The sequence below is a fragment of the Ambystoma mexicanum genome, chromosome 6q (assembly GCF_040938575.1).
Source record: "Ambystoma mexicanum isolate Mex_15411 chromosome 6q, UKY_AmexF1_1, whole genome shotgun sequence".
Lineage (NCBI taxonomy): Eukaryota > Metazoa > Chordata > Amphibia > Caudata > Ambystomatidae > Ambystoma > Ambystoma mexicanum.
This window is the reverse complement of record NC_090937.1, coordinates 279,525,631-279,553,167: the sequence shown is the minus strand read 5'-3', so window position 1 is coordinate 279,553,167 and position 27,537 is coordinate 279,525,631. Positions and strand designations below refer to the sequence as shown.

Sequence of the window (27,537 nt, the reverse complement as noted above, 5' to 3'; positions counted from 1 at the left end):
CTCCCCTTGCACACCGCACCTTTTTGTAATTTAGTGGAAGGCACAGCTTCACTCCACACACCCTGCACACACTTCCAACACAAACACTCTTGCACCTCACCTCTGCCATAAGAATGAAGCTACTTTTAAAGACAAAAATTTGAACTGTAGCTTTCCACGTAACTCTCTATCGTCTTGAACACAATCCCCTAGTCCATAGTATCCGCTGCTGCGCCCATACAAACTTCATTTAGACATGGGCGAGTATCAGGGTCTTGGCCACCGTCCCATAACTATAATGGCTGAAATGCACACACGCATAATAACACCTCCAAAACTTTTCCCCAAATTTCTGTATCCCGGTCTGTCCGAGGGCTGTCAACCAAAAGCAGGTTTCGACCATAATTAAGGTGAAAGGCGCTTTAACAAATGACAAAATGAATGAATGATACAATGTATCCACGAGCCGTGGCATGATAACCACTTCTTGTGGGGCGTTCGTGGGAAAAGAGGGTCGGTATATGAAGATCTGTTGTTTTTTTTATTAAATCAAAAAAGAAATGACAGAAGACCATGGATTCATGTGCAGGCCTTCACCTTGCACTCTTTCTTGACAGTCTGTAGCCCGCTCCCACTAACTGATCATGTCACCCAGGTTTGTAGATTAAGGTGCAATGCGTTTTACCATTTCTGCCCACTGAACTGCTATGTCAACAAACTTAATTGGACTTCAAACGTGTCTTCTTGCCTTGTCCCGAATAACAACAATCTATTAATTTGCCCGACTGCCTGCCAGACATGAGGTAATGCTGTAGAAAACGTGCATGTCACTTGAATTGATGTCCTGCTTCTTAAGTGTGCTTTAATTAGCCACCATTCCATGTATGCCTGCGTTCTCCATTAAGGGCGGTCTTTCCTCCCAATGTTTTTAGGGTTATTTGCCACTTATTGAGATTAATGGGGCAAGTACGGAATCGCTGGCTTGCCAGGCGAGCTGTCAAGGTGCTTTTAATTGGCGTCCAGACAGCCTGCCATTCTGATGGCCTTCTGGTTTTATCTACCGAGACACTCCCGTGTAGGGATCGGACAAAAGCGTTTAAAAGCAGAAATATTAAAAACATATATTTCCCCTGCGGCGTAGCCTGGGGATTAGAGCCCCATATACTGTTTCGCCAGTGTTTCCACTCTCCGTCTCCGAGCCCCTCCTGCCTTCTCCCTCCACAGCATATGTAAGCGATTTACAAGCTTTTTCCCATTTCCAACGGCTTCCACGATAACTTCAGATCAGTAGAAACACATTGCATTCCAGAAAAACAGTTACTTCACGCCCAGCTGTCTGCATGTCACGGGATATTTCGCGCTCTGAGCTGTCTCCCATAACCATTTCCACCTTTCACTTCCGGGTCTGCATATCCGATGTTACGAGGTCAACGGTGATTGGAAGGCAACATCATCGCGTAGCTACTGTAAGCAAGCATTATTTACCAAGAGCGAATGGTTCAGCTGTGAACAATCACAATGGACGCTCTCCGTCCACACCACAAAGAGGAGAACTTCATTTTCTAATAAAGTAACCAGAGTTTTACTGTGAGCAATATGAGGAGTGAGGTTTTATGTAAAAAAAAAATATGCAATTCCCTGGGTAAGAACAAAATCTGTTATAAAGGAAAACAGACAGAACAAAATCACTTGTGACATTCGATTGGCATCATTTTCAGGGTGAGGACGTTTTCTGGGCTCGGCTTTGTTTCTATGATGGTATGTTAAAATGAAAAATGTAAATGATTATAATAATTTTGGAATTTATATAGCACTACGAACCCACGGTGTGTGGTGCTCATTCATTGACCCCGGAAGGATGAAAGGCTGGCCCTGCCGGGATTTGAACCTGCGTTGTCAGCAGGCTCTGCACGGATGTCAAAGCGAGCGCTCTACTCGCTGTGCTATTTGACCAGAAAATGGATGTTAAGTTTCATTCAATAACATGTTAATCATAACATGTAAGGGATACACAGGCACCATATGCATAAGACATCCACTGAGGTCCTGTTGAACTCTCAATTTGCGACAATGCCAAATCCCTCCAGGCATTGAATTTATGACATTTCCATCTCACATGGGTTCATGAAGCTCAAGAGAAAACACGTGTACATTTATCTCCAGGTTTAAAAAAACCGCAGATGCAACCTTAGGCATAAATCGAAGATGCTTGCAGAGGGCCAGGGTGCTAGGATGGTCGCACGCCTGGCTCACGTGGAAGAGACCATTGAGCCAACAGTTGCCATTTCCGGTGCCACCCTCCGGAGGTTTGCTACAGGTACAGGCAAGGCTGCTATCTCATCATCCATTTCTTTAACTCTCCGGTAGGCACTTGACAAGAAGAGGAGCAGATGGGGAACAGCCAGAAATTGTGGCGAATCCCCTGCCGCTGGGAACACCAAGAGTCTATACTAAGATGATGGCGCAATATAGATACAAGTATGAAACAATAGAACACGCCCAATCTAAGATGGCTGGAAAGTGCTTCCGGAAGTACAGCACACTAGTGTTTCACAAGGAAGCCACCTGCAGAGTATAGCGTGTCACAATGCCCACTGTTACTTTGCGTCACTTCCTCTCTTGCTCCGTAATTCATTGCATCCTTTGCTGATTCCTTCCTTTTGCCCTGCCTGCTGCTTTGCTCCATTCTTCACACTTCGCTGCTGGCACTCAAGTCCCTCCTGCTCTGAATGCATACCTTGCTTCTCCTGGTGGTCTTCTGGTGGATTCTGAAGTTCTGCTGCTTTGCTGTCTCTTCTTGGTCTATTCATGCCGACTTTGCAACTTTCTTGGACCTGTTTGCACCCAGGATGCCAACACTGATTGTTTTCATTCACGGATTTCTCCTCTAGGCGTCTAGACCCCCCGCTTTCTGGACGCAATTGATATCTGTGTAATTATCTAGCAACATAGTGGGGTTGGAAGGAATGGTCATATCTCTGCCCACCCACCGACAAAAGAAGCATCATATTGGGTGGCTTGGATGATGCTTGAGAGGATTTTAGTTAAAGAACATTGGAGTTTACTGTGATAAAATGTAGGTCCTACAGATCCGATCAATTTCATGCGAGTGGAAATAACTTTGCTCCAGCACTGGCTGGTAGTTGGTTCATTCGCAAAAATATTGTTTTTTTCCTAAATCAGCTATGCAGACTAATAGGATTCTAACAGAGTGGTTGACCAAGCTATGAGCAGACGTAGAAGAGAGGTACCCCAGTATTATTCTAACGTCGGTTTCACTTGTTGTGAGGGAATGTAGCTAATGATGCATAGCATTTGCTGGTCAGAAGGGGGACAAGGCGTTATGTGGAAGCCGTGGCACATTTGGTTATCCTTTTCAATGTAATCCTGTATAAAGTTCTTGTGGAGGGGTTATTAGAAGCAGACACCACATCTGTGACTGCTGCAGCATGGCTGAGGTGTGTGCCCTAAAAATGCAGGAGCCACACTGTCAGGCTCCTTGGTTGTATTAGGTGGACCCCTTCCTGAGTCAGATGAAAGGGAACAGGTGTTCTTAAGATGGCTGACGCAGAACTGAAAGGTAACACGGTCATGCCCAATAGCAGGAATGTTCATCATAATGTGGATAGTACATTCTCATGCAAATTGTCTTTTGTACTCTCATTCTGAGGATATATATGCTGCACAAAGAAAAACCGAAGATGGTATATGAAATAAAGATGTAGTGGCACAGCTATTCTACCTTGATTCGGGGAAAGGGGCATTTAAAGGAAGCATTTATTTTTCATAGAACGTATAACTTCTTTTCTGTGGTTGAAGAGAGCAGGTGTTCAATACAGCTGTTAGTAATAGATGGTATGTTAGATGAACTTGATAAAGTGCACAAACGCCCGAGGGCATCTTGGTGCTGACGCGTGAGTAAGAGAATTTTAATATAACAGATTCAGCAATCTAAAACAATGTCGTTTTCAGCAATCTGCGGAAGGTGAAATGATCGACAGTTCCTCGTAGGGCCATCAGGAGATCATTCCAGGCTTTTGCAGCTGACACAGAAGGCCCCCACCCCTTCTGTGACAGTTGGTACCGAGGAACTACTACAAGAAGAGCAGATTTGGACCTCAGGGAGCAGGTCGGCACATAATGTACAAATTTGGCCTGCAAGTACTCAGCTATCAGGCCATAGAAAGCGCAATGCACAATGCACATGGATTTAAAGAAAATCCGATCACCAACAGGGAGCCAATGCAGTTTCTTTAGCAGAGGAGACATGTGAGATCTGAAAGGGGGATGGAGTATGGATCTGGCAGCCGCATTCTGCAGTAGTTGGAGCCTATGAATCTGGTAGCGTGGTTGAGCCAGATAGAGAGAGTTGCAATAGTCGAGAGTGCTCAGGACCAGAACAGCCACCACCGGGGCCTGACAGTCAACGGGAATGAAGGGCAACAGCTTACGCAAAATGCGAAGCTTAAAATGACCAGCCTTGCACACCGCTGCCACCTGGTCATCCAAGGCAAGGGAAGCAGATATTTTCGCCCCCAAATTCCTGACCGACTGAACCGGCACAGGAAGGGGGCCAGGCTAGTCGGTCAAAATTCTGCAGTATAGATGATTCTATAGATGGCAATGATATCAAAGTGATACAATTCTGTGTCGTGCTATATCTACTGCTACTGTACATTCGCTAGTGTTCAGGGGGCTGTAATACAGGTATGGTGTTAATAGTGACTTCAATCTGTGATGAGCTTTTGTGTGAGATAGGCAGTAGGCCGAGTAGTGAAACAAAAGACTCTGAGAATTTAAATACCACAGTATCTTTATTAATAATACCGTGATTGGAGTAGGGTTGGGAAAATATCTACCTATTCTAATAACACACAAAATCCTATATGAGACAGCGAAAGGTCAGGAAAAAACAAAATGAGTGATTCGAAGTTTTTTCTCTGCACTCCCCTTTTCTATAGCAAAGAACCCAAAGGATGCCCAACATAAATAATGCCATATCTTTAAGAAGTCCTCAACAACTGCTCCCCTAATTGAAGAACAGGAAGTTGTTTCATTAGGTAACCAAAGGTTACCTAATGAACATGTCCAAAACCATTAATTAAAGGTTCATCTCTTGGCTAACACAGTTCAGACTCCCCAGAGTAAAGGCTCCCCAAGCTGTACTCAGTCGGGCCTCTCCCCAGGCCACTATGATCATACCCGGCTCTTCCTCCCTTGCTCAGGATTTGTTATGGCGTCGTAAGGCAGACCTTTCCCAGTCCAGGAACTTTTCACTTGCCTTTAGATGTCCCAGTCTGGAGCTGAGTGTAATTTCTTCCATAGTATCAGTGTTTGGCCTGGGATCAGACCTGCAGCTTCTTCCTTTGTTCAGGGTTCAGTCTGGATTCAGACCTGCAGCTTCTCCCCTTATTTCAGGGGTTGGTATGGGTTCAGACCGCCACGTGGCACCTTCACTGTGCCTTTGCCACTGCAATGTAATTCTTTTGATGTGATATCATTCCCCATCTAGGCCTCTTGTGTTGCCGGCAGATGGTATGTGGTATCCCCTCAGATCAAGGGTGCTTGTCAGGCAGATGATAGTCTTTCATTGGTCCTCCTGCGATGGACAAGCCTCTACCTCGGGTTGCCGGTGGAAGACATGGCAACTCACCTTCCAATTCCCTCTAGGCGATGTGTGGACTGGGGCTCTGGCATTCTGCCTCTTACCAGGACTTCATCTGTAGAGGTTCGTCAGATTAGGGAATTTCATCTTTCTCCAGCTGCTTTCTGGCCTAGGGCTGTCAGACTGTGTGGTCACCAATGTGTCTTCTCTGGGGTCCCTTTGAGTCAAGAGTTCTGAACTCTCCAGTTGGATCTCTTCCCAGGTATGGTCTTCGAGGGAGTTGCTTTGTGTCAAGGAGAGCTGCAGCTTAGGATGTAGCTCCTCTGGAGTTCTTTGTTCTACTGGCTTCTCCCATCCTCTTCATATCTCGGGAGGATAGCTCTGGGGCAATGCGCTCACCTTGGAAGCAAGATGACATGGAGCAACACAGGTTCAGTCCCCAGGTCCGCGCTTAGAAACCTCTGGGTATTAAGCACATTATAAATAACCAATTACAGTTACTATTACAATATTGCAGGGAGAGGCTTGATTCCTCCCCCTTTGTTTCGCCATTGGCTGCTTTCTATGCTACTAGTAACCCTGCGTTGTGATTTGTAGAGTTTGTGTTCCCCCCAATTCATGCTTCGCTAGCCCAGCAAAACTTCAAAGGTCGGCGCAGGCATCAGCATCATCGGATTGCGCACCTACGTGGATGACAACCCTCTAGGTGGGGACTCCTGGTCTTCGTAAAGGTGTGTTCATTCAAACGGATTCTCTCCACTCTTCATTCTTCGGCAGAGAAGTTGCTGTGGGTGGTCTTGGGCCGGTGGCCGTCCATATCTCTTTCATGGTGTGTAAGTACTGCAACCTCCTGGTGCCCATAAAAAGGACTCTCTTCTGCCTGTAAGAGTTCAGGGAATCATCCCCTATGTGAATCATATTCTGAGTCCATAACTTGGACTTGGAGTGGAAAATGCACACTCCTTCACTAGGGTATGGTGGATTCTGGGTGTCTTGGTTTGTCTTTCTCTGAGGTGGTGGGAATATATTGTGTGTCTTGGGAAAAGTAGCAGATCAGCAGGCCTGTCCCAAGTAATTCTGGTACTTCACAATATGAAGCTAGGAAGGCGTGCAACTTCACCACTGGTAATAATAATTTGTTTTTTTGGTGAGTGTTTGGCTCCACAGTTCTTGTAGTGCTGGAAATACCAGATATTGCAATCACCCAATCTCATGGTGCTCAATATATCAACCTTTGAAGGATGAAGGGCTTAATGCCCTCTGCCGTGATTCCAACTAGTGAAATGCAGGCTGAATACATACCACAACAGCAGGCTTTTAACCCACTCTGTTATCTGAATAGCTGAGATGCAAGTGATGCTTACAATCTTTACTTAAAGACTGTAGCCAGGGAAGGAACAGAGAACTCATAAAGAGGTAAGGAGTTCCAATGTTTTGAAGCCAAGAAGAGCAAAAGAACGGAAAGAAATGTGTGATAAAGGAGGATGAGAAACAACCAAGAGAAATTGAGATGCCGAGCAAACAGAACGTGAATAAGAGAATGAGGAGCTCAAAAAGAAAGTTATATCAGAGACAGATCTTGACAAAATTTTAATGTTATACAATGCACATTACAATGAATACAACAATGAAACAGAAGACAGCAGAGAGAACCCAAAGAAGAATATATGGACCGCAAAGATAGATGCAACAAAAGACAAATAGGTGAATTAAAAAAAGAAATGAATAGGAGAAAGAACATATGGTGGAGGAACCACCAAGAGGGCAGAACAAGAGTGCAAACATGAGAAAATAAGAATAGCAAGAAGACGTTTATGACCCCAAAAGGCAGAAAAGTTCAGATTTTGGAGATGTTATCGAGTAAGAAATCAGGTCAAGCATGCTGTACGTGTGATATGAAGAGAAAAAGAAAGGGGATCAAAACTGACCCCTAGATTGCGAGGTGACACAGAAAGTCAAACGCGCGAAGAAGAAAATAAAATGGATGAAGGAGGCAGGAAAGACTAACATGGAAGATCCCTTGGAAATATAGAATTTCAGTTTTTGATGGATTTAGATCCAGAGCATGAGTAAGTATCCATTTCAGCATAGCTGAGAGACAAGGTGAGAGAATGGAGTAGAGCTAACCAGTAAAAGTGGAAAGTAGAAAAACATTTTATATGGTTAAAAATGGCAAGACAAATTAAAAGAAGTGATCATATCGAAGGGAAGTATGGAAAGAGTCAAGCACAGAGCCTTGAGGAACCCCATACTGAAGCAGATAGGAAAAGGATGATTTGCCACCCGAAGACACCAATTAATTCGGTCAGAAAGTGAACAATAAATCCAGTGAAGGTCAGTACCAGGGAGCCCCACCAAAGAGAGAGTCAACCAACAACATAATAGAATGATCCACCATGCCAAAAGCAGCAGAAAGATCTAAACACCAGTGAGGATGATTGCTAAGCAAGATGGGCGAAAGAAAAGAATTAGCAACACGCAGAAGAGCAATTTCAGTATCATGAAAAAGAGCACAAATCATGATAGGACGACAACTGCGGGTAGACAAAATGTTCCACAATCTTTGATAGAAATGGCAAAAGAGAAAGAGGGCTAACATTGGAAGAAATTGAAGCACCATTTAACAACTTCTTTAGAATAGGAATACTAGTAGAGATTGAGGCTTTGAGAGCTGCAAGGAACTCCTCCAATTCGAAAATGCTCCTACACAGGGCAACCAATGCATTCTATGTATGGGGGAAAACAGGCCTTTCTTAAAAAAATCAGAGGATCACCCAGACAGACCACAAGGTAAATATGGAAGATTCATTCAGAGGTATGATGGCCAGTCCTCCGAAAAGCTGCCAGAGCATTACGTTGGCTTATTTCAAAAGCTAAGTTGTTCACACGTCAAGTTTAAATAGTTTGCAATAAACAATGAAACATCATTTCATTAACTCAAAGAATATTGTATTTTACTATTATTTCATTTGAAACATAATAATAATCACTACAGGTTTGCAGAGTGAGTTCTTTCTAATATACATATAAAACAGGAGTCCATCCACAAACACTAATTATATTATGATTCAATGCACATATTATGTCAGGACTACTGGAAGGCATGGGTCTGAACATCAGGTGTATGCGTATGAAACACTTGTGAATCTTTCTAGCTATCTACAAATTGGATGTTGGATTACGTGTAGATCCCATCATGAGAGGAGCAGAGGCGTAGACATGGTAGGGCCTGAGCAGGCAAGGCCCACCCAAAATCTGTAAATGCTCCCTCAGCAGCAATGTGTGGGCATTTACAGATGTTAATGTCACTCAGGTGGGCCCAAATACATTAGCTTCAGGCCACACTTGTTAGACAATCCTGGCTACGCCTCTAGAGGGGAGAAGCCTTATTGGCCTTTACGTTTGAGTTTTTTTACTTCTCAGTCCTCCAAATTATCATATAAGTTGTGGCATGTCTTGTTTCACTCACATCGGAAAAGTACTAGATATGCAATAATTAATTATCTCCAGAGGTTGAACCTGAAGGAGAACATCAATCAGGAATGAAAGACAAAAAAAGAAAGATGAAATTTTAGTTTATTGCACGTGGGTGTTCTATCATCATCCTAAAGAGAAACTATATCACATAATGTTAATTAGCGTATGATATTGTGTTTTATTTATTTTGGTGAGCATTGATTTTATGCTGCTTTGCATTTGTATGTAATAAGATTTTAAATGTACTGATTTTCATAATTTTTATATATTTCACATTTTGATTCATCTAATGTTATTTTATGTTGAAAGGTTGAATTTTTCTTTCATTCAGCCAAAACAACAATACAAAAAAGAACTATTTCTGCATGTCATCTTTCAAAGCTACAGACCGACACGACATCCTCCATACAGGGTATGTTGCGGGTACAGTCAGTGCATCTGCGACACAGTGATGAACAGAAGAACTTTGACATGCAGGAGAAGCCTGGCTCTAAACTGGAATTCACCACCCAGACTAAGTTCACATTAGACTCCATTCCTTTGAAGTGACACAATAACGTGAACATATGAGGCCATGGTGCACAAATAGACAATAGTCTCCTTGTACAGAGCAAGGTAAGGCTGAACTCCGGTGCTGTATGGTCTTTTTCATTGTGATCTATTAACATAACCATTTACAAGTGTGCAGGGACAGCAGACTTGGCTTTACAAATAATGGGACGGATAAGATCCACCCAGGAATCAGAGACCACACTGGCCTCTATATGATGTCAAGACATGGTGGACATAGGACTCTTACGGGTCCTATTAGAACTGCATGCAGCTTTTTCACCTCTAGCCACCAAGAACTGCAAGGTCACCAAGAAACAAGCCTTTCTCCCCATTTACGCTCCAATGGAGCCTCAGACATCTCTCAATGGGAGATAAAAAAGGGTAAAACCCAACCCTTCCCTTCCCCAAAGACAACATTAGTAAGTGGTCCACAAGGATTTCCACTGCTTTCACCCTTTTCTGCATACACCTAAAACTACTACTGAGCATCAACTTAGTCGACAGCGTCAATCTGCCTCCCCAGGCTGATGACACCAAAAACTAGGTTTTCTCCTTGGCAAAGCCAGGTACAGCTTCAACAACCTTTACTGGCATTGCTACCTCTGGGATAAAGAAAGCTGAGTGGCCTCAAGTTGAGAAAAAGCAAGCTCTTTCATGATTTAGCTATTGTACTTCATAACCCACACCTTCCCCCACGCCCTCAACCTTTCCCATTTCTTTGTCGAAAGAGAATAGGGATGGCTGAAAAGTTTTGAATGAATCATAACCCTGGCATTACTCTTCAGACTACTGTTTTTCAGTCTCCCATTCCATCTCAAACGGTGAAAGACTATATGCGCATCAGGCTTGGTCGACCCAAAAAGAGGCAGTCCAGCCTCTTCTACTAGGTTACATCCCTTCTGCACAAGACCACTAGCCTCCTCGCAAATGTCACCACAATCAGTGAATGGGTATGCCAGTTACATTATTGAAGTAATTGGCCGACTGCAAGTAAGTGCCTTTGATAGAGGGGTTAACTAGGTGGGTAGTGCCGAAGATGATGAAAACGTTTTTAATAATGTAACACTGAGCCAGCAAGGTTGGAGTAAGCAAATACTTATGTCTTGTCTACAGGCAATCACCTATTCAGTAGGCGCTAAACCCTTTTGAATCAACCATTTATGAAGTGGTGGTAAGCATGCACTCATATTTTTTTGGGTGGGGGGATTGGGTGGGGGGGATTGCCTAAATAAAATTGTGAAAACGACACTAGTCAATGCTGTTTCTTGCATTATGTTGTAGGTGTTCAAAAGTACAGAGTGGCCAAAGAAATGTCTCAGTAAACGAATCCGGAAGCCAAGGATGATCTATTGTAAATCAGAATTTTCCTACAAAAGCTAAATCACTCTTTACATGGCACTGCCCCTGAAGAAGTCCCGTTAATTGGTCCAAGACAAGAAGCGGGATGAAACATGTCGGGCATAAACCAGTTGTCTTCTTGAGCAACTGCGCTACTACTGGTAATGTGTGCCACGTATTAGTGGCCTTGTTATTTAAAGATGTATTCTTGGGTAGTGTGCCACATATACCTAAAATGTCAGGATCCAACTTCTTGCAATTGGTTGGCATTAAGCATTTTAGTGTGCTTTCTTAATCAGTATTGATTCATATTTGTATAAGTGTTCGTTATTGCGCTAGTCACTACAAAAGGGGTGCACAAATCATTTTACTGCATGATTAGAACATTTGTCATGCATTTGTAAAGAAATGATTTATGTAACTAAAGTACAACTTGTATTGATTATCTTTCTGGTCCATGGCGTTCTGTCTAGGTTATCATGTGAAGGGTATTCACAGGCCTTGTGGCAGGGGAGTTGCTAGGTCTGGAAAAGACCCGGGGCTACGCTGATGTCGGAACTGTTGGGACTGGGGGCTAGCTAGTCTTTTGGCTGTAGCTCCTGGGATTCTATCCGGGGCTACAACCAAAAGATCAGGGGCTATAGCCCCCTTAGCCCCCCCCTAGCAACGCCCCTGCCTTGTGGTTTAGATTGATTATTGTCTCATTTGTGACAAAGGCTCAGATTTCTGAGCCACACATACACGATGCTTCGTTGAAAGAGTCCATTTTGTGTTATAGGTGTAAAATCGGGCATTTCATTTGGCATCCATAAAGATGGCTTTCATATGTATTTTGTATTCGAAGGTCTTCCTCTCTGACTAACAATGTATCCCTTCTAAGTTATTCCTTCTGCAATGTGCTCTCTGGAATGTAACAATAAATGGCAAATGTGTAAGTTAGCTAAAATTACTAAAACAAAATAATGGGGTGCTGTGGAAATTGCATGGGTGGCCTGGGAATTTCTGTTGATGTCTCTATTAGGGAATACTATCTGAGGTCTGAAACCTGCAGGTCTCCGGATGTTTTGGACTACGGCTCCCATGGTCACCCACAATTGAATATACTGACTAGGGTTGATGGGATATGTAGTACAAAACCTTGGGCAAAGCAAAGGTTGCAGAACCCTGGATTATGGATTAAGTCATTTAGCAAGAGAGGGGGCGGAGACAGTCCCAATTGAGAGAGAATGTGCAGTGGGAAGGCCAGCTCTGCAAAATAAAAACGACTCCATCTTGATGCTGCGCATGAAGAGTAGATCAATGAATAGATGTTGCCACAGATGCTTTATGGCTGGCGTGGGCTGCAGGCGCTTCTTTTTTGTGTGTTCGTCATGGTTTCACATGTGTAAGGGCTGTAGTTCCATCATAATAACTGTGAAGCTAATTACCAGCACGTTGCTATGTCTCAATTCAGAGTACAATGAGCTCACAGCCAACAAGGCGGGTTTATAGAACATGTAGTTTCTCTCAGCAGGCAACGAAGAACAGCATCAAAACAAAATGGATGATCTTCGAGAAATTCCAGGTGCTAAAGAAATGCTCAGCCTAGTGCTCTTAATGCGGTCTGGACAGTCCTTTTATTTTGTAGGACTGAGCTATAGGTGCTGCAGTCCAGTCGTGAGTGGCCTGGTGAGTCAATGTGACACTGGGCAGAAGAAGGGCAAGGGAGAACAATGCTTTCTTTGGACCATGCCCCAGCTTGCACCACAGCTCGGCTCTACATGGGGAGAACGGGCCGAGTACCGGCTGCACTCATCAGGCATGGGGATCAGCAGTGGAAACCTCCCATCACCAGTAGCACGGTAAGCATCAAAACAAAAGGCATGCCCAAGCAGGATTACACATATGTACTTAAACACAGATAACTATTGAAAACACTAAACCCCTGTAAGGTGAGCGCACAGATAATGCAGGCTCGAGATAGATAGACTGTACACTCTGGGTGTTTTAATTCAAGAAGAGGAAAAATGCAGGCAAAAATGTATAAAACCCAAAACAAGCACAATGCTTGCCTTTGGGTAAGGTATGGAAAGGGGATCTCACCTGTCTCTGTTACTATCTATTTCGATATAATGAGCTGCGTATGCCCTTCTGTATCCTAGCACTTGCAGGGTGATGAATATCACTGAAGGACTGCGATAGGTAAGAGGGAGAAACCGGTTCACTTGGGTAAAGCCAGCTTTCTAGAGACTTGCGAAAAATGGGTCAGCTCATCGAGTTCCCTCAAGACCAAGGGTAGACTCGTCTAAAGCCTTCCAGCCTGAAATAGGCGTCTCCTTCCACCAACTCCATCAGAATAGAAAGGGGACATTTCTAGCATTTCATCAGTGGAGCGGCAGATGTCGCGTGCTAGCACTGCTTATGCCAGCTTTTTGCCTGGACATCTGGTTTGACTCCAAAGACCGCCTTGTTTACAGTACAGATATCCTTAACTGGCCTCCAATACAGTTGGAACACTGGAGAGCCCTGATCACCTGGACCTAGATTGCATAAGAGGCGAGTAGAAAGATTGTAAACCCTTTGCAGTTTACTCAAAGCAACATCAGGGTGACCTTGGTAAGGTGCGTAACAATAATCTTTCCTAGAAGAGATCTGCGAGGAGGTAACCATGAAGATCCAGGCACTTCTGGGAACATACTTGAACACCCTTTGTAACACCTTCTTCTTAGAAGAGCTGTTTTGAGCTATGATCCAGATCAGGGGTAGCCATCTCCAAGGCAGAGCCACTATTTATTATTCCTCAGTTCTTTGGTCCCCCACCTGGATCAGGACAAAGGCCAATGCAAGAGGTCAGTAGGGTTTGGACCGTTTGTTTTGGGCCTCATTTTTGTTTTACCAACATTCAGCTTCAGGCAATTTTGGGCACAGTGCCCAAAAGGTGCAGAAAGCTACATCCTGCTATATACATCAACAGTGCATTGTGGAGGATGTAGTGTTAATAAGTACAGATTCTGATTCCCAGTACAGTGTATTGCGTGAGTAGCAGTGTTTTTATATTGGGCAATCCAAATGATACTGTTAATTAGAGGTGTGTTGTCCTTCCACTGTTGAATTGGCAAACTAAAGTACAGTTTGCTGGTTATTTATATGGCTCATGACCCTCATTAATACTTTATGCAAACTGGCTCTGCCTTCATTTAGGCATCTCACACATGACTTCATATCCCATAATGCACCAGCACAGAGAGGATGATGGTGACAGTCAAAGGAAGGAACTCTGCAGCTCCCTGAACCCTATATACACCCCTGCATATTGTACTTGGTGGGGATCTGATGGGGAGTGCTTAGGAGCAAGGGGATTTATGAGTGGAGGCACTGAGTTGTTCAATACAGAGTCATAAAAAAAGAAGTGGGGAGTGGGCACTCATTGGGGAGGCCCAGTTTTTTAAGTTTGATCACAAATGGAGGTGGCTGAGCCAAAACGAGTCGCAAAACAATATTTGGAGGTGTGAACTAATAAGCATATATAAACTACAACTAAAGGAATCGCCTGTCCAAATGTTTTGTGTTGTGGAAAAGGAGTAAAAGCTTTTTGAAAAGGAGTGTTAATATAATTAAAGCACAAGTTACAAAAATCGACTGAAATAAGGGATACATTACTCACCGTAATCGTATTTCTGATGCTTGTATCTTCTTAGATTCACATGCTGTGCATAGGCCGACATCTAGTGGAAGCTGCGGAGTATTACAGTTTGTTTTTCGAAAGTCGAAAAAGGGCGTCGACACAGGGCGTGCCAGTAATACTATCCCTAGTGTGACGTCCACTGTACCCATGATCCCTCACGCGTCTAGGATCCCCAGATTGTGTTTTTCCTGACATGAGGTAGCATGAGGAGTAGCGTGAGTACAGATAGTCCAAGCAGATAGACAGAAAGGTAAGACTACAAGCAACCATGCGCCTTCTCTCGGAGGGGAGGAAGGGTGGGTCGCATGTGAATCTAAGCAGATACAAGCATCAGAAATACGATTACGGTGAGTAATGTATCCCTTCTGAGGCTTGTGGAATCTGCTTAGATCACATGCTGTGCATAGATTAGGGAGCAGTACCAGAAGAAGGAGGTGGGATGTGAGAAGGGTCATGAGCAAACAGGCGTCTTAGAACCGCTTGTCCCACTTGTGTATCTGTCTTGGAATGAGTGTCAATGCAGTAATGCTGAGTAAAAGTGTGAATAGAGCTCCAAGTAGCTGCTTTGCAAATGGTGTCGAGGGGAACATTTGCAATGAAAGCCAGAGTGGCCCCAATGCCTCTAGTAGAGTGGGCCCTTGGTGTAAACGGCAGAGTCTTTTCAGAAAGAGAGTAACACAGCTGTATACAGTTGATAATCCACTTAGAGATAGCGCCCTTAGAGACGCGATCCCCCTCTCTGCCTGTAGCTACGGAGACAAACAGTTGATCTGTTTTCCTTAGCGGTCTGGTTTTATTTACATAGTATAAGACCGCCCTACGCACATCTAGGGTGTGTAGTTTCACCTCAGCCGAGCTTTGTGGGTTTTGGAAGAAAGCCGGAAGCTCGATGGACTGGTTTACATGGAACTTGGATATGAATTTTGGTGAGAACCTAGGGTGTGTGCGTAAAACCAGTTTGTCCTTGTGGATAGTAAAGAAAGGATCTTGCACTGACAGAGCCTGAATTTCACTGACCCTTCTTATGGAGGTAATGGCTACTAAGAAGGCCGTTTTATAAGTCAGGTGTTTGAGACTACTTTTATGCATGGGTTCGAAGGGGGGCCCCATGAGCTTAGCTAGCACCACGTTGAGGTCCCATCCTGGCGGTGGGTTCGAAATAGGAGGGTGAAGTCTCTTTACTCCTTCCATGAAGGCTTTAACCACTGGTACTTTCCACCACGAGACCCTGTTATGGGATGTGGTGTAAGCCGAGAGGGCTGCCAGGTGTACTTTCAGAGAGTTAAAAACCAACCCTGCATCCAGCAGGTGGAGCATGTATGTTACAACGTTGGAAGGAGTGCAATCAACCGGGTTGATTTGTTTATTCTGGCACCAGATAACGAATCTTTTCCACTTGTCAAAGTAACAGTGTCTTGTATTTGGTTTCCTGGACTCTTTTAGAATGTCCATACACCTCTGTGGTAATTTGAGATGTCCAAACTCTATGACTTCAGGAGCCATGCTGCTAGGTTCATAGAGTTGGGTTCCTGATGCAGTGTTTGACCTTGTTGCTGGGACAGAAGGTTGTACCAGGCTGGGAGTCTGATGGGCTCGCACACCGCCATCCTGCGTAGGTGTGGAAACCATGGTTGTCTCGCCCACATGGGAGCAACTAGGATGAGCGTCATTGATTCCTTGTTCATCTTGTACACCACCTTCCTGATGAGAGGAGTTGGTGGAAAAGCGTACGCAAACCTCCCTGACCAGTTCATCCACAGGGCATTCCCCTGGGAGTCCGCTTGGGGGAACCTGGATGCAAATCCTGGGCATTGTTTGTTTTCGCTTGTGGCAAATAGGTCTATAGTGGGGAAACCCCACTGAGAGAAGAGATCTTCTACTACGTCTCTGTGAAGGACCCATTCGTGTTCTTCTGGGAGGGGGTCTCTGCTTAGAGCATCCGCTAGGGAATTGAGCTCCCCTGGAACATGTTGCGATGACAGGAAGATGTTCCGTCTGAGTGCCCATATCCATATTTTCTGGGCAAGCTTGGACAGATTTGGCGAACGAGTCCCTCCTTGCTTGTTCAGATAGAACATGGCTGTCGTGCTGTCCGTCCTGATCTGCACCGACAAGTTCAGTAGATGGGGCTCGAACGCCTGCAGCGCTCGGAATACTGCCAGAAGCTCTAGCAGATTGATGTGGTTCTTGGCTACTGAGTGAGACCAGAGACCCTGAGCTGTGTGGTGGAGATGGTGAGCTCCCCACCCAGTCAGGCATGCGTCTGTAGTAACCACTGCCTGTACTTCGGGATCGTAAAAGGGTTTCCCCTTTGCGATATTCTCTCTTGTCCACCAGTGTAGGCTCTGTACGAGTGTTGGCGAAACGACCACTAGATCGTCCCACTGACCACTTGCCTGAGACCACTGTTTCGCCAACCATTCCTGCATGGGACGCATGCGCAGACGCGCGTGGGGGACCAGGTAAATGCATGACGCCATCATGCCCAGTAACCGCATAGCTTTGCGTACTGTTATCTGTTGACCTGACTGATAATGCGGAATTTGCAGAAGTATATTCCGAATTCTTTCTTCCGAAGGGAAGGTCAATTCTCTCTGAGTATCTAGGATAGCTCCTAGAAACTGTTTTGAGGTGCTTGGCACCAGACTTGACTTCTTCTCGTTGATAGAGAAGCCTAATTCGTGGAGGAGGTCGATAGTCCTCTGAATGTTTGATCTGCAGATTCCTGGGGTTTCCCCCGTTATGAGCCAGTTGTCTAGATAAGGGTACACTGGGATTGCCTCCCTGCGTAGGTGTGCAGCTGCCACCGCCAGTACCTTGGTGAATACCCTTGGTGCTGAAGCTATCCCGAAGGGCAGTACCTTGAATTGGTAGTGGCGACTGTCCACCTTGAAGCGCAAGTATTTTCTGTGCGCCGGGAGCATAGAAATATGAAAATAGGCATCTTTCATATCCAAGGTTGCCATGTAATCCCCCTTTTTTAGGAGTGGGATTACCTCTTGTAGCGTGGTCATACGGAATTTTTGGGGCTTGACATACTTGTTGGCAGGCCGTAAGTCCAATACTGGGCGCATTGTTAAATCTTTCTTTGGCACAAGGAAGTAAGTTGAATAGATACCCTTGTTTACCTGGTGTCCTGGGACGAGTTCTATCGCGTCCTTTAGGAGCAGATTGTAGACTTCCTCGAGGAGGATCTTTTGATGTTCCAAAGTCGTGGACTTTTTGTCTTGGAGGGTGGTTTCGGGGACGTTGCAGTAGTTCTATACAGTACCCCTTGGATACTGTTGACAGCACCCATCTGTCGGATGTTATCCCTTCCCATGCTTGGGTGAAGCTGCATATTCGTCCCCCTACTGGGGTTGCATGGGAAGGGACCCTGAAATGAGCGTCACTGCTTCGGTGGAGGCGTGCCGCCTCCTTTACTGGGGCTGCCTCTGCCTCTACCACGTCCTCTTCTACTAGCCCTACCATACCCCTGGGTAGACTGTTGTGAGTTGGTGTTCCACTGTGTACCCTGGGTGTGGGAATAGCTATTACCTCTATTGGAATTTTGGCCGCGGGGGCGACTAAAATTGCCGTTCCCTCTTTGGTTAGGTGGTTTTGTAGTTAACTGGCCAAGGGATTTGAGGGTGTCGAATTCCTCCTTAGCGTTTTTTAGTGCGTCCTCGACTGCCTTTCCAAACAGGAGATCACTTTCCACTGGTTTGTCTAAGAGTGCAGCTTGTGTTTCTGCTCTGAATCCCGACTGCCTCAACCAAGCATGTCTTTTGATGACAGTCCCCTCTGCTATAATTCTACCCGCATTGTCTGCGGCGTCTAAAGTTGCTTTTAAAATGCAGCCTGAGACGTTTCTTCCCTCTGCACAAATGCGAGATAGCTGGCTTTTAAGGGGTTCAGGAGCGGAATCTATTAGTGCTGCCACTTCTTCCCACTGATGGCAGTTGTAGCTGGCCAACAGTGTGGTGGAATTCGCGATTCTGGTTTGGTAGGCTGCCGTGGAAGCTACTTTTCTACCAAAACCATAGAGTTTCTTACTTTCCTTGTCGGGGGGAGCCTCCGAGGAAGATAATGGGGTTCCAGCTCTCTTGCGGGTGTTAGTTACGACTAGAGAGTCTGGCTTAAGTTGGCCTCTAATATATAGAGGGTCCGACTGGGCTGCTTTAAACAGCTTCTCTACTCTCGGGTTTACAGGTCTTGTCAAGTTTGGGTTGACAAGGGATGGTGCTATTCTGCGTTGAATAGATTTCAGGATGGGAATGGTCTGGGCTACTGTCTTCCTTTCCCCTATTAGTTCCTCCGCGAAGTCCCTCTCTTCTTGGACACCTTGTGTGTCTATGTGGAAGTGGTTAGCTGCCCGAGAGAGCAGTTCATTTAGGAGGGGCTGATTATCTATTGGGGAATCAGACACTGGGGCTTCCCTTTCGACTGGTGAGTCCATTCTGAAAATATCTGGGCTATTTTCTGGCTCATCCTCGTCTTCGTCCTCCCCGTAATAGTCTGACACTGCGAGATCTTCTGGTGTCTCAAAATCCTGGCCCTCTATAAGGGAAGAGTCTCCTTGGCTTGTAGGGAAAAGGCAAGAATAGGGTTGGACCTCGAAGGGTTCTGAAGCCTTTACTGGTGTCTCGACCCGGGGCCTTTTATTTGAAGGGATAGGGTCCCTTGAACTTGAGGGAGAAGATTCCTGAGGGTTTAAAGCTAGTAGTTGGTCAGGGTGTCTTTCGAAGAAATTTGCTAAGGAGGACATCCTTGACATTACTCTGTCAATGTCCTCGCATGACCAGAGTTTTGAGCTTGGGGTGACCCTGCTGGAACTCTCTATGGACTGTCCCTGAGAAGACTTGGACGGGGAAGTCAGTTCTATTGTTGTGGGGGATTGCAAGGGTTGTTTCCTTTGTTGCTTACCCCCTTCCCCGTGGGTGGAAGTGTGTTTACCCTTTCCCTTATCTTTCGATGCCTGGCGTCGAGGATCGGATGTGGAATCCCTGTGTTTCGAACTAGGCTTCGAAACTGGGCCCTCCTCACTCCCAAGTGATGTACCCTTTCCCTGGGGTGCAGGCTGGGGATGGAAGCCGTGTTCGTCTCCGGACGAGTGATCTTCCGTGATGTTAAGGGGCGAGGCACTATGTGCAAGTGTGGAGGCTTGCCTGACGTCGTGCGGCGACCTCGACCGGGACCGCCCAGAGGACGTCCTTTCGGACCGCTCCTTTTGTGCCTCTTTCCGAGGTTTCGACGACGTCGAATCTCGGGTGGGTTTTTTGTGTTTAGCGTGTGTATGTGTAACGCTCTTGTCGCCGGGGGACTTCCCCATAGTCGCCGGGACGGACGACCTTCCGAGGCCGGGGACGTGCGTTAGGCTGTCTTTCGACGCCTTGGTGCCCTCGCCGTCCGAAAGTCCGGCGTCGCTGCCGTCGCTGAAGGTACCCTCCGCCCGCATAGCTGCTAGCTTGGCGTGGTGGGCCCAACGCTTGGTGGAGCGGTCCTTAAGAGTTTTTGTCTTAAACCTGCTACAGGCCCTGCAACCCGCCTCGGGGTGGTCTCTGGGCAGGCAAAGGTTGCACGTAGCGTGCTTATCTACCCAAGGGTATTTTTTATTACACTTGGGGCAAAACTGAAAGGGCGTACCCTCCATACGCGCCTGTGGGCAGCGGGCAAGTGTGTGTAGGTAAGAAGGTGTTTCTAACCGAGTGTGGAAGTGTACCACCCCCCACTCTCCCTACTGTAGGGCCGAGGCCAGCGGCCCAGGCCCGAGCCGAGGCGGAAGCCTCAAGGCCCAATCCGTCGGGTTTCGACGTTGATCTCCTCCCCGGTTCGGCGTCGAGATGCTGGTCGACGTAGGGGTGAGAAAATGGGGCAAATTAGAATTAGTTTTAAGTGTAAATATGGCAAAGCCAGGGAACTCCGATGAAGTGCTTCCGACCAGAATGGCGGAAAAAAACAATCTGGGGATCCTAGACGCGTGAGGGATCATGGGTACAGTGGACGTCACACTACGGATAGTATTACTGGCACGCCCTGTGTCGACGCCCTTTTTCGACTTTCGAAAAACAAACTGTAATACTCCGCAGCTTCCACTAGATGTCGGCCTATGCACAGCATGTGATCTAAGCAGATTCCACAAGCCTCAGAAACATAATTACATATAAAAACGACTTCAAATTAAACTAGTTGGTTCCAATCGCTCAGTTCTTTTGATGGAAATCAATAATTCTCACGTGTTGATGATAATAAATTGTTCTAATAACAAGGCTACTGCGACCTCCTAGGTCTAGTGTACTTAACAGATTCAAACCCCATCCATCTTCTACCAACAACCATGCTGTCCATTGTTGCTCTTCACAATCCGGGGGATGCCCATGCGGCTAAATGCCAGGTCGATATCAACCACAGACAACTTACAGATGTTCATATCGACACACAGGTAACGGGTACTTCCGAAATGCATCCATCAACACCAAAGGTTCCAGCCCCTGCCTTCCCACTATCCAAATAGCAGACCCTGCCCTGCTTTCTAACATAACCATGTGAACCAGGCCAACATTATTGGTAGAAATCACTATATAAGACCACTTAACATAACATTACATATTCTCGTTATTATATTTCTCTCCAGGGTATCACAAGACAACCACTCTAACTGAATACCTGTTGCGGGTGGTGTGATTCTAAACATGGGTGATGGTGGCATCTACTGAAGATCAGCAGCCTCGTCACACATCATATTATCCTGGACTTTTAGCACTGGGAAATCAGGTCCGGGAACCCTGGCTTCAGAGACATTTTCAGACCCTGCCCACTTAAAGCCCCAGGGAGGTCAATGGCTGCCTTCCGTCTCCTTTTTTCCCAACCTGACACACGAATCCTTTCCTGGCGAGACCCAATGAGCAACCAGGAATAATGGATGCATCTTTCCTTTGTCACAATGTGGCATTTTCTGTTATGACAGAGACCCTTTCCTTTGTATTTTGAATTTATGTATTAATTAATATATTTGCAAAAGTTCTGGTTGACCTCTAGACTTCTTTCACGAGATCTAAAACTAGATAAAGGGTTAGCACTAGAAAATACTTGGCTGAAAAGCTTGGGGATGGGCTTATGCTATAGGCTCTCCATTCCCTGTGGTCAGGGGCAAAAACAGCATGCAGAGTACATGGCTTAGCCCGTCTACCAGAAACGCCAGAGGTACTTAAAGTATTCACATGACATGTGCTAAAGTATTGCCTAGGACATTTCATACATAATATACTGCTCTCTCACCGCGTGCTGTTCCGAGTGGTTTTGAATGGGTGATCTGTCGTTTTAATAAAAAAGAAAAAAAAAAAGAAGAAAAAACGTCTGCTTTTTACAACTGTTCAGCATCGTCTGTGAACACATTCTTGGGAGCAGGGTCAGTTATTTGGCACAGACTTTTCTCTTAAGTGGATGAAGAACAATGTAAAGCATTGTCACGTGTGACAGTGACGTATTGCACGCTTCCACACGTGTATTCCAGTGCTACGGTTCCACCAAACAACACACGGGTCCAGGTCTCTGACATGCGACTTACTTGTAGCCAAGCTGTCGGCAAACCACAGCTGCGTCCTTATCGGTCCATCCATCATCGCATATTGTTCCCCACTGGCCCCCGATATAAATCTCCACTCGCCCCTCCTTCTTCGATTCTCCGTCCATCAGCCTGACGGGGGGACCTGAGGAGGAGGGAGGACAGCGTCAGCAAGCAAAGAAGTGCAGGTGGGAAGGCAAAGACACTGCTTCACGAAATCAAAGAGGGTCACCATGGAATGCAAAGGGGTTATGGGGTCAGCAAGAGGAAGGCCCGTGGACAAGGCTGAGGGGGCTTCACGCTCGATGGGCTGCCCAGATTAGTGAATAGAGGCCAGAGGTCGATTATAAACACAGCAAATTGTAATACATAATGATACCCCTTTGCTGGTGAGGAATGGTGTTATTCAGTTATTGCCACGGTACCTCAATAATAAACGAAATGTACCCAAACTCACATCCACTACCCCACCTCTCAGCGGCACCTGCTCTCTCCTGTTGCCCATTCACCTACGAGCAACTCCAAACCGAGTAAAAAAGAAGACAGGGAAGGCGGGGTGACAGAGGGAAGATATTAGAGGGAAAAAACTCACACCTCTGCATGCACCTCTCAACTCTGAACCAAAGACAACCGTATCTCTACAGCACAACAGACCACACGCACTTCACTACACGGCAACAACAAAACAAACCACACTTAGCCTCGCACAACAGCATATGACGGCTACCAACCCGAAAAACACACCTAAGCTCAGCCAACGGTGTAAACCGTACTGAAGCCGCCAACAGCACATCACAGCTCTCTTGCTCTTTTCTCCCACTCAGTCCCACTAACCCTCCTGCCAGAGTGCCAGGGTGATAGCGCGCGGTATAAATAAACTTCAACATAACATAACATTGCCAATGGTAGCCAGAATAAGTAAGGCAATCACACAGATGTTATAAACAACAAGTGTAGATGAATGGTTGTCCTGCACCGTGCTGTTGCAGTCTCTTATGTCATCAACATTGAAAAACGGGTATGCATTTCTTTCAGGGTATGATGGGTGTCAACCTATTTCTGCCCCACTTCACACGTGGGCCTCGCTTAGTTGCCAAACTTGCAGCTCATAGCCACACAGGCAGTGCATGCTCTGTCTGGCACCATACATGTACTCTTTGAAACGAGCACCTTGCAGGGATGTCATTTCACCAAAATGCCAGGGTTAGCGAAAGTGACATCAAACGACCCTTGACCTCTGATGACATCACAAGAATTGATGATACATTTGTGATGTCATCTTTGATGTCCTGGGTGTTAGTGTTAGCAGTGCACGGTGGCGCGAGTTATGGCTGCTTATGTTACCATAACTGCCGAATTTCAGCGGTTTTTCGGTTTTACTTTGAACCATAACGTCCCTCTAACAAAGTTTTTTCACTGATATATATATTATTATATCTTTTTTTAGGGGTAGCAAGGGAGACCCCAGGGGTAGCAAGGGAGACCTCACGGATCACAGGTGCGACCCCCAAATGACGTCCCTGCCACCTTGCCCTGCCCCCACTCTCCAGATGTGGCTCTTTAAGAAGTTGTTCCGGTATTTGGGGTTGCAGTGTCTCGTAGTCGTATTGGTACTCTGGCCTGAGCAGGCACACCACAGAATGGAACAGATCTTTGAGCATTTATCCAGAGCTGGAAGAACCCCCACGCTGTGGCACAGTACACAGCACACTGACTAAACCATTCATCCCTGAGCTTCATGCCACTCTTAGGGAGCTTGCTTGCCTCTCTGAATACCACCACAGAACTAAAGCACTGGCTTTCAATGCTCAGCATGGTGACCTCATGGCAGGTGTAAACTGCCCCCTCAGTGGGGGTAGGAGGGTGCATAAACTGACCCTGAGGCATAGCTGCTTAACGACAAGGGTCTTGGCAGGGGGCCTTCCTGGAATCCTTTGCTGCAGAGCAATTGGACACGCGAAGAAGGCTCTCTCAGGGGTCAGTAAGTAGAACTGGGCGGCAACGAATATATGTAGTCTCAGCGCACACTTTACTGTGCCCCCATGACTTTTCCTAATTTGTGCTACCCAAAACCAAAGAATAAAGAATACTTCCCTTAAACCTTCACCGGTAAATAATACTGCTATGGGCGTGAAAGTGGGGTCCCGTTCTGCAACATATTTGTTTTTAAGTGCATTTTAGTGGGCTGACCATCTTTGAACCTGCACTCAAAACCTTCTCTGTTGTCCCGGGACTCTGAATACCTCCTTCCTCTCGCACCCCCATTGCCGCGTTTAACCAACACCCTCAGTGCAGCTGTGTGACCGTGCTCCTTGTTGTGGGTTGATCACCGGCCCCATTGTCTTCGTGAGGCCCCTCACGCCACAGACCCACTCAGGAGACGGTCTGTACAGTTCGGGCTCCCCGGTCGCTCTACCACGGTTGGGAACGCCCTGTTTATTTATACGCACGCAGTGTACTGCAACGTCACTCTGCGGCATGCTGAACCCTTAAAGGGGCAGCACCACACTCCTGGGTCCATCTTTGCACCCGCACCCTCAGCAAACCGAACAATAATTCCTGTGACTCAACATTTGATTTGCCAATTCGGTGCGATCTGTACTACCCTCTCTGTGCAGTGCGTAGTGGGGTGAGTGCTGTGAGAGAGAGAGATCAGTGGTGTCAGAGGAGGTGTGGAGTTTTTAGGGGTTGCTGAGGCAGACACTTCTGGTACTTTGAGGGTGAGAGTGGCTACACTCAAGAACACATCCATAACCTTCTTCTATTGCTGGGTGAGGTTGCCCAAGAACCAGGACTTGCGGGTACAAGATTCAGAGGCATCAGGCCTTTTTGTCTGACTCCTCAAAGTTAACATTTTTGAACCGTTTCTGGTGCTGTTTAAAGCTGGTCAAATGCTTTAACAAAACATGGACCATCTCCATCAACTTCTACAATGCTTCAATACATGCTCATTCCTACGGTCGTTGCGGGCTGCCCCTTTCCAGAGTCAGGGTTCGCCTCTCCCTACTACGTTAATACTTGCAGTGTGCAAAATACCCCTATCTCTTTCGCTGTTGCCTGCCTACTCCACACTTCTATTCTCAGTCGCATTCTCCTCCCCACTCCTCTATTAACAACCTGTTCTCCCCCTCTCCTCTGTCACCTAACCTTCTTCCATCTCCAACTCTTGTTATTTTTCTCTCTGCCTCCTCTTTTCTCGAACTCCCAGTATTTCTCCTCTTCTCCCCACCTCTTTTCTCACCCTCCTCCTCCTTGGTAATTTAATTTCCCTCTTCTCCTCCCTTCTACTCCTCTCTGGTCACCCTCCTGTTTAATTGCCTCCTAGTTTTTCATCAATTTCTTGTTAATCACCTCCTTATTGCTCACCACCTCTTCCTCACTAATCACCACAACCTTTCCCAGCCGGCTTCTTAATAACTCCCTTCTCTCCCCTACCTCGTAGGCCCCTTTCTACCCAGCCTCCTGGGTCCCTCATTCCACCTCCTGCATCTTTCTCTCCCGAGCCTTTCATATCTCCTCTCTCCTACCCTAGCTTCTTCTGCTGATCTCTCCAGCCAGGGACATAGGAGACATATACATTCTGGCGGGTACAGGGGACACCTTGGGGACTTTGCTACAGATATAGACCAACTCATATTCAAAACAATATAAGGCAAGGCCAGTGCTGAAGCCTTCTTAGCTCTACAAATAACTCCTTTTTCTGTTGCCCAATTCACTGGTATTTCGTTCTGGCACTTGTGCTTTGTTTTTTCCCATGTAGACACACTGGGCCTCATTACACGGTATGCGGTAAGGGTTTACCGGTACCGGTAAGGGCACCAGTACCGGTAAACCCTTACTGCCTTACTACGAGATCCCTTTGCCGGACCCGACCTCAACGGCTGGTTTTACCAGCCGTTAAGGAACGGGTCCGCAAAGAGACCTTGGTGCTATTTACGGTACCGCAATTTGTGGTACCGTAATTAACTCCTTCCCCATTCCCATTGAGTCCTATGGGGGCAAAAATGGGAATGGGGAAGTGCCTTGGTGAATGGGGAATTACCAGCCCCGCTCACCTTGGAGTAGGCCGGTAATTCCGCCATCCACCAAGGCGGACACGGTAAAATACCGGCAGCAACCCTGGCGCTAATAGCCCCATGGTTACCGCATACCGTGTAATGAGGCCCACTTTATGGACAGTACACACGCATACAATCTGCACGCACCATGTGCATGCCATATTTATGACTCTCCACACATTGTGCATGCACCATTCCAAAACGTCTGCACACACAATGTGTGCACCATCACAGCTGCTTTTCACATACATGTTCATACAGCTTACCACTCTGCACACACTGGTACAACATATCAACTGATTTACACTTACACACCCCCTTTGTGCACACAACTACAGTGCCACACACACTGTATCATCTGTGTTAGCTACACCGGGTGCACATACCTGTTTCACAGCCCAAACCATGTATGCATTCTACCCACTGTTCTACAAACACCTTCTGCACGATTCCTACTCCTTATTGCGAACAATGTTCACCTCTGCAGGCCCTATATGATTGGCACATAGAGCACTCTGAACAATCATATACACCATAACTACGATTCCCCACACACAGTGTGTACCACACCAACCAGCCTGGAAACACTAAGTGGGCAGCACACCAACTGCTCTGCAAGCAGCGTGCATGCAACATACTCAGCTCTCTGCACACATTATGTGCAGCACATCAGGTGCTCTGCAATCAACGTGTGAACCATATCTACCCCGTTGTGTATACCTTATGTGCCTAATACCTAACTACTATTCTGCGCACACAAAGTGCACCATATTGATATTTGTACACTCGCCATGTGTGCATCATATCTACCACGATGCAAAAATCAAATGCCCCAATACCAAAATAATATTTTTTTATGTATATAGCGCTTTTGCCAAAGCGCTGCACATAGATCATTTACATGCAATTACTATCACTCAACCGATGTTGGTACTCATCTATCGATCTCGGAAGGATGAAAGACTGAGTTGGCCTTGCAGTTATTCCAACCTGTGACCTGCAGATCACACACAGATTTCAGCAGCAAGCGTGTAACCTGTTGAGTTATTTTTATTTGTTTTATTTTTTCTTTATTGTGTATGGTTTACAAAAGAAACCTTTACAAAACAAAACAAGAAAGAAGGATCATAGAAGGATCATACATTACTGTTACAATGCATATTAATTTCATTTCATTACCAATATGATAAAAAAAGACACATAAAAAATCTCCTTTTTCTATCAATAAGTCACATATAAAAATTATTAGTTAAAAATTCAGTGCACATTAAAATTTCGACAAAACGAATTTAGCAGCAGTGTCATTAAGGATTCTAGAGTT

The 27,537-nt window shown here is 45.9% G+C and overlaps 1 protein-coding gene across 1 annotated transcript in view; it reads right to left on the bottom strand.

Moving 5' to 3' along the window:
* The window catches only part of PRSS12 (serine protease 12), a 742,297-nt gene that overhangs the window by 273,274 nt on the left and 441,486 nt on the right, over positions 1 to 27,537 (bottom strand). The window contains exon 8 of the mRNA XM_069630755.1: positions 22,162 to 22,303. Coding sequence (XP_069486856.1) covers positions 22,162 to 22,303 — 142 coding nt within the window. The remainder of the gene's footprint in view (positions 1 to 22,161; positions 22,304 to 27,537) is intronic.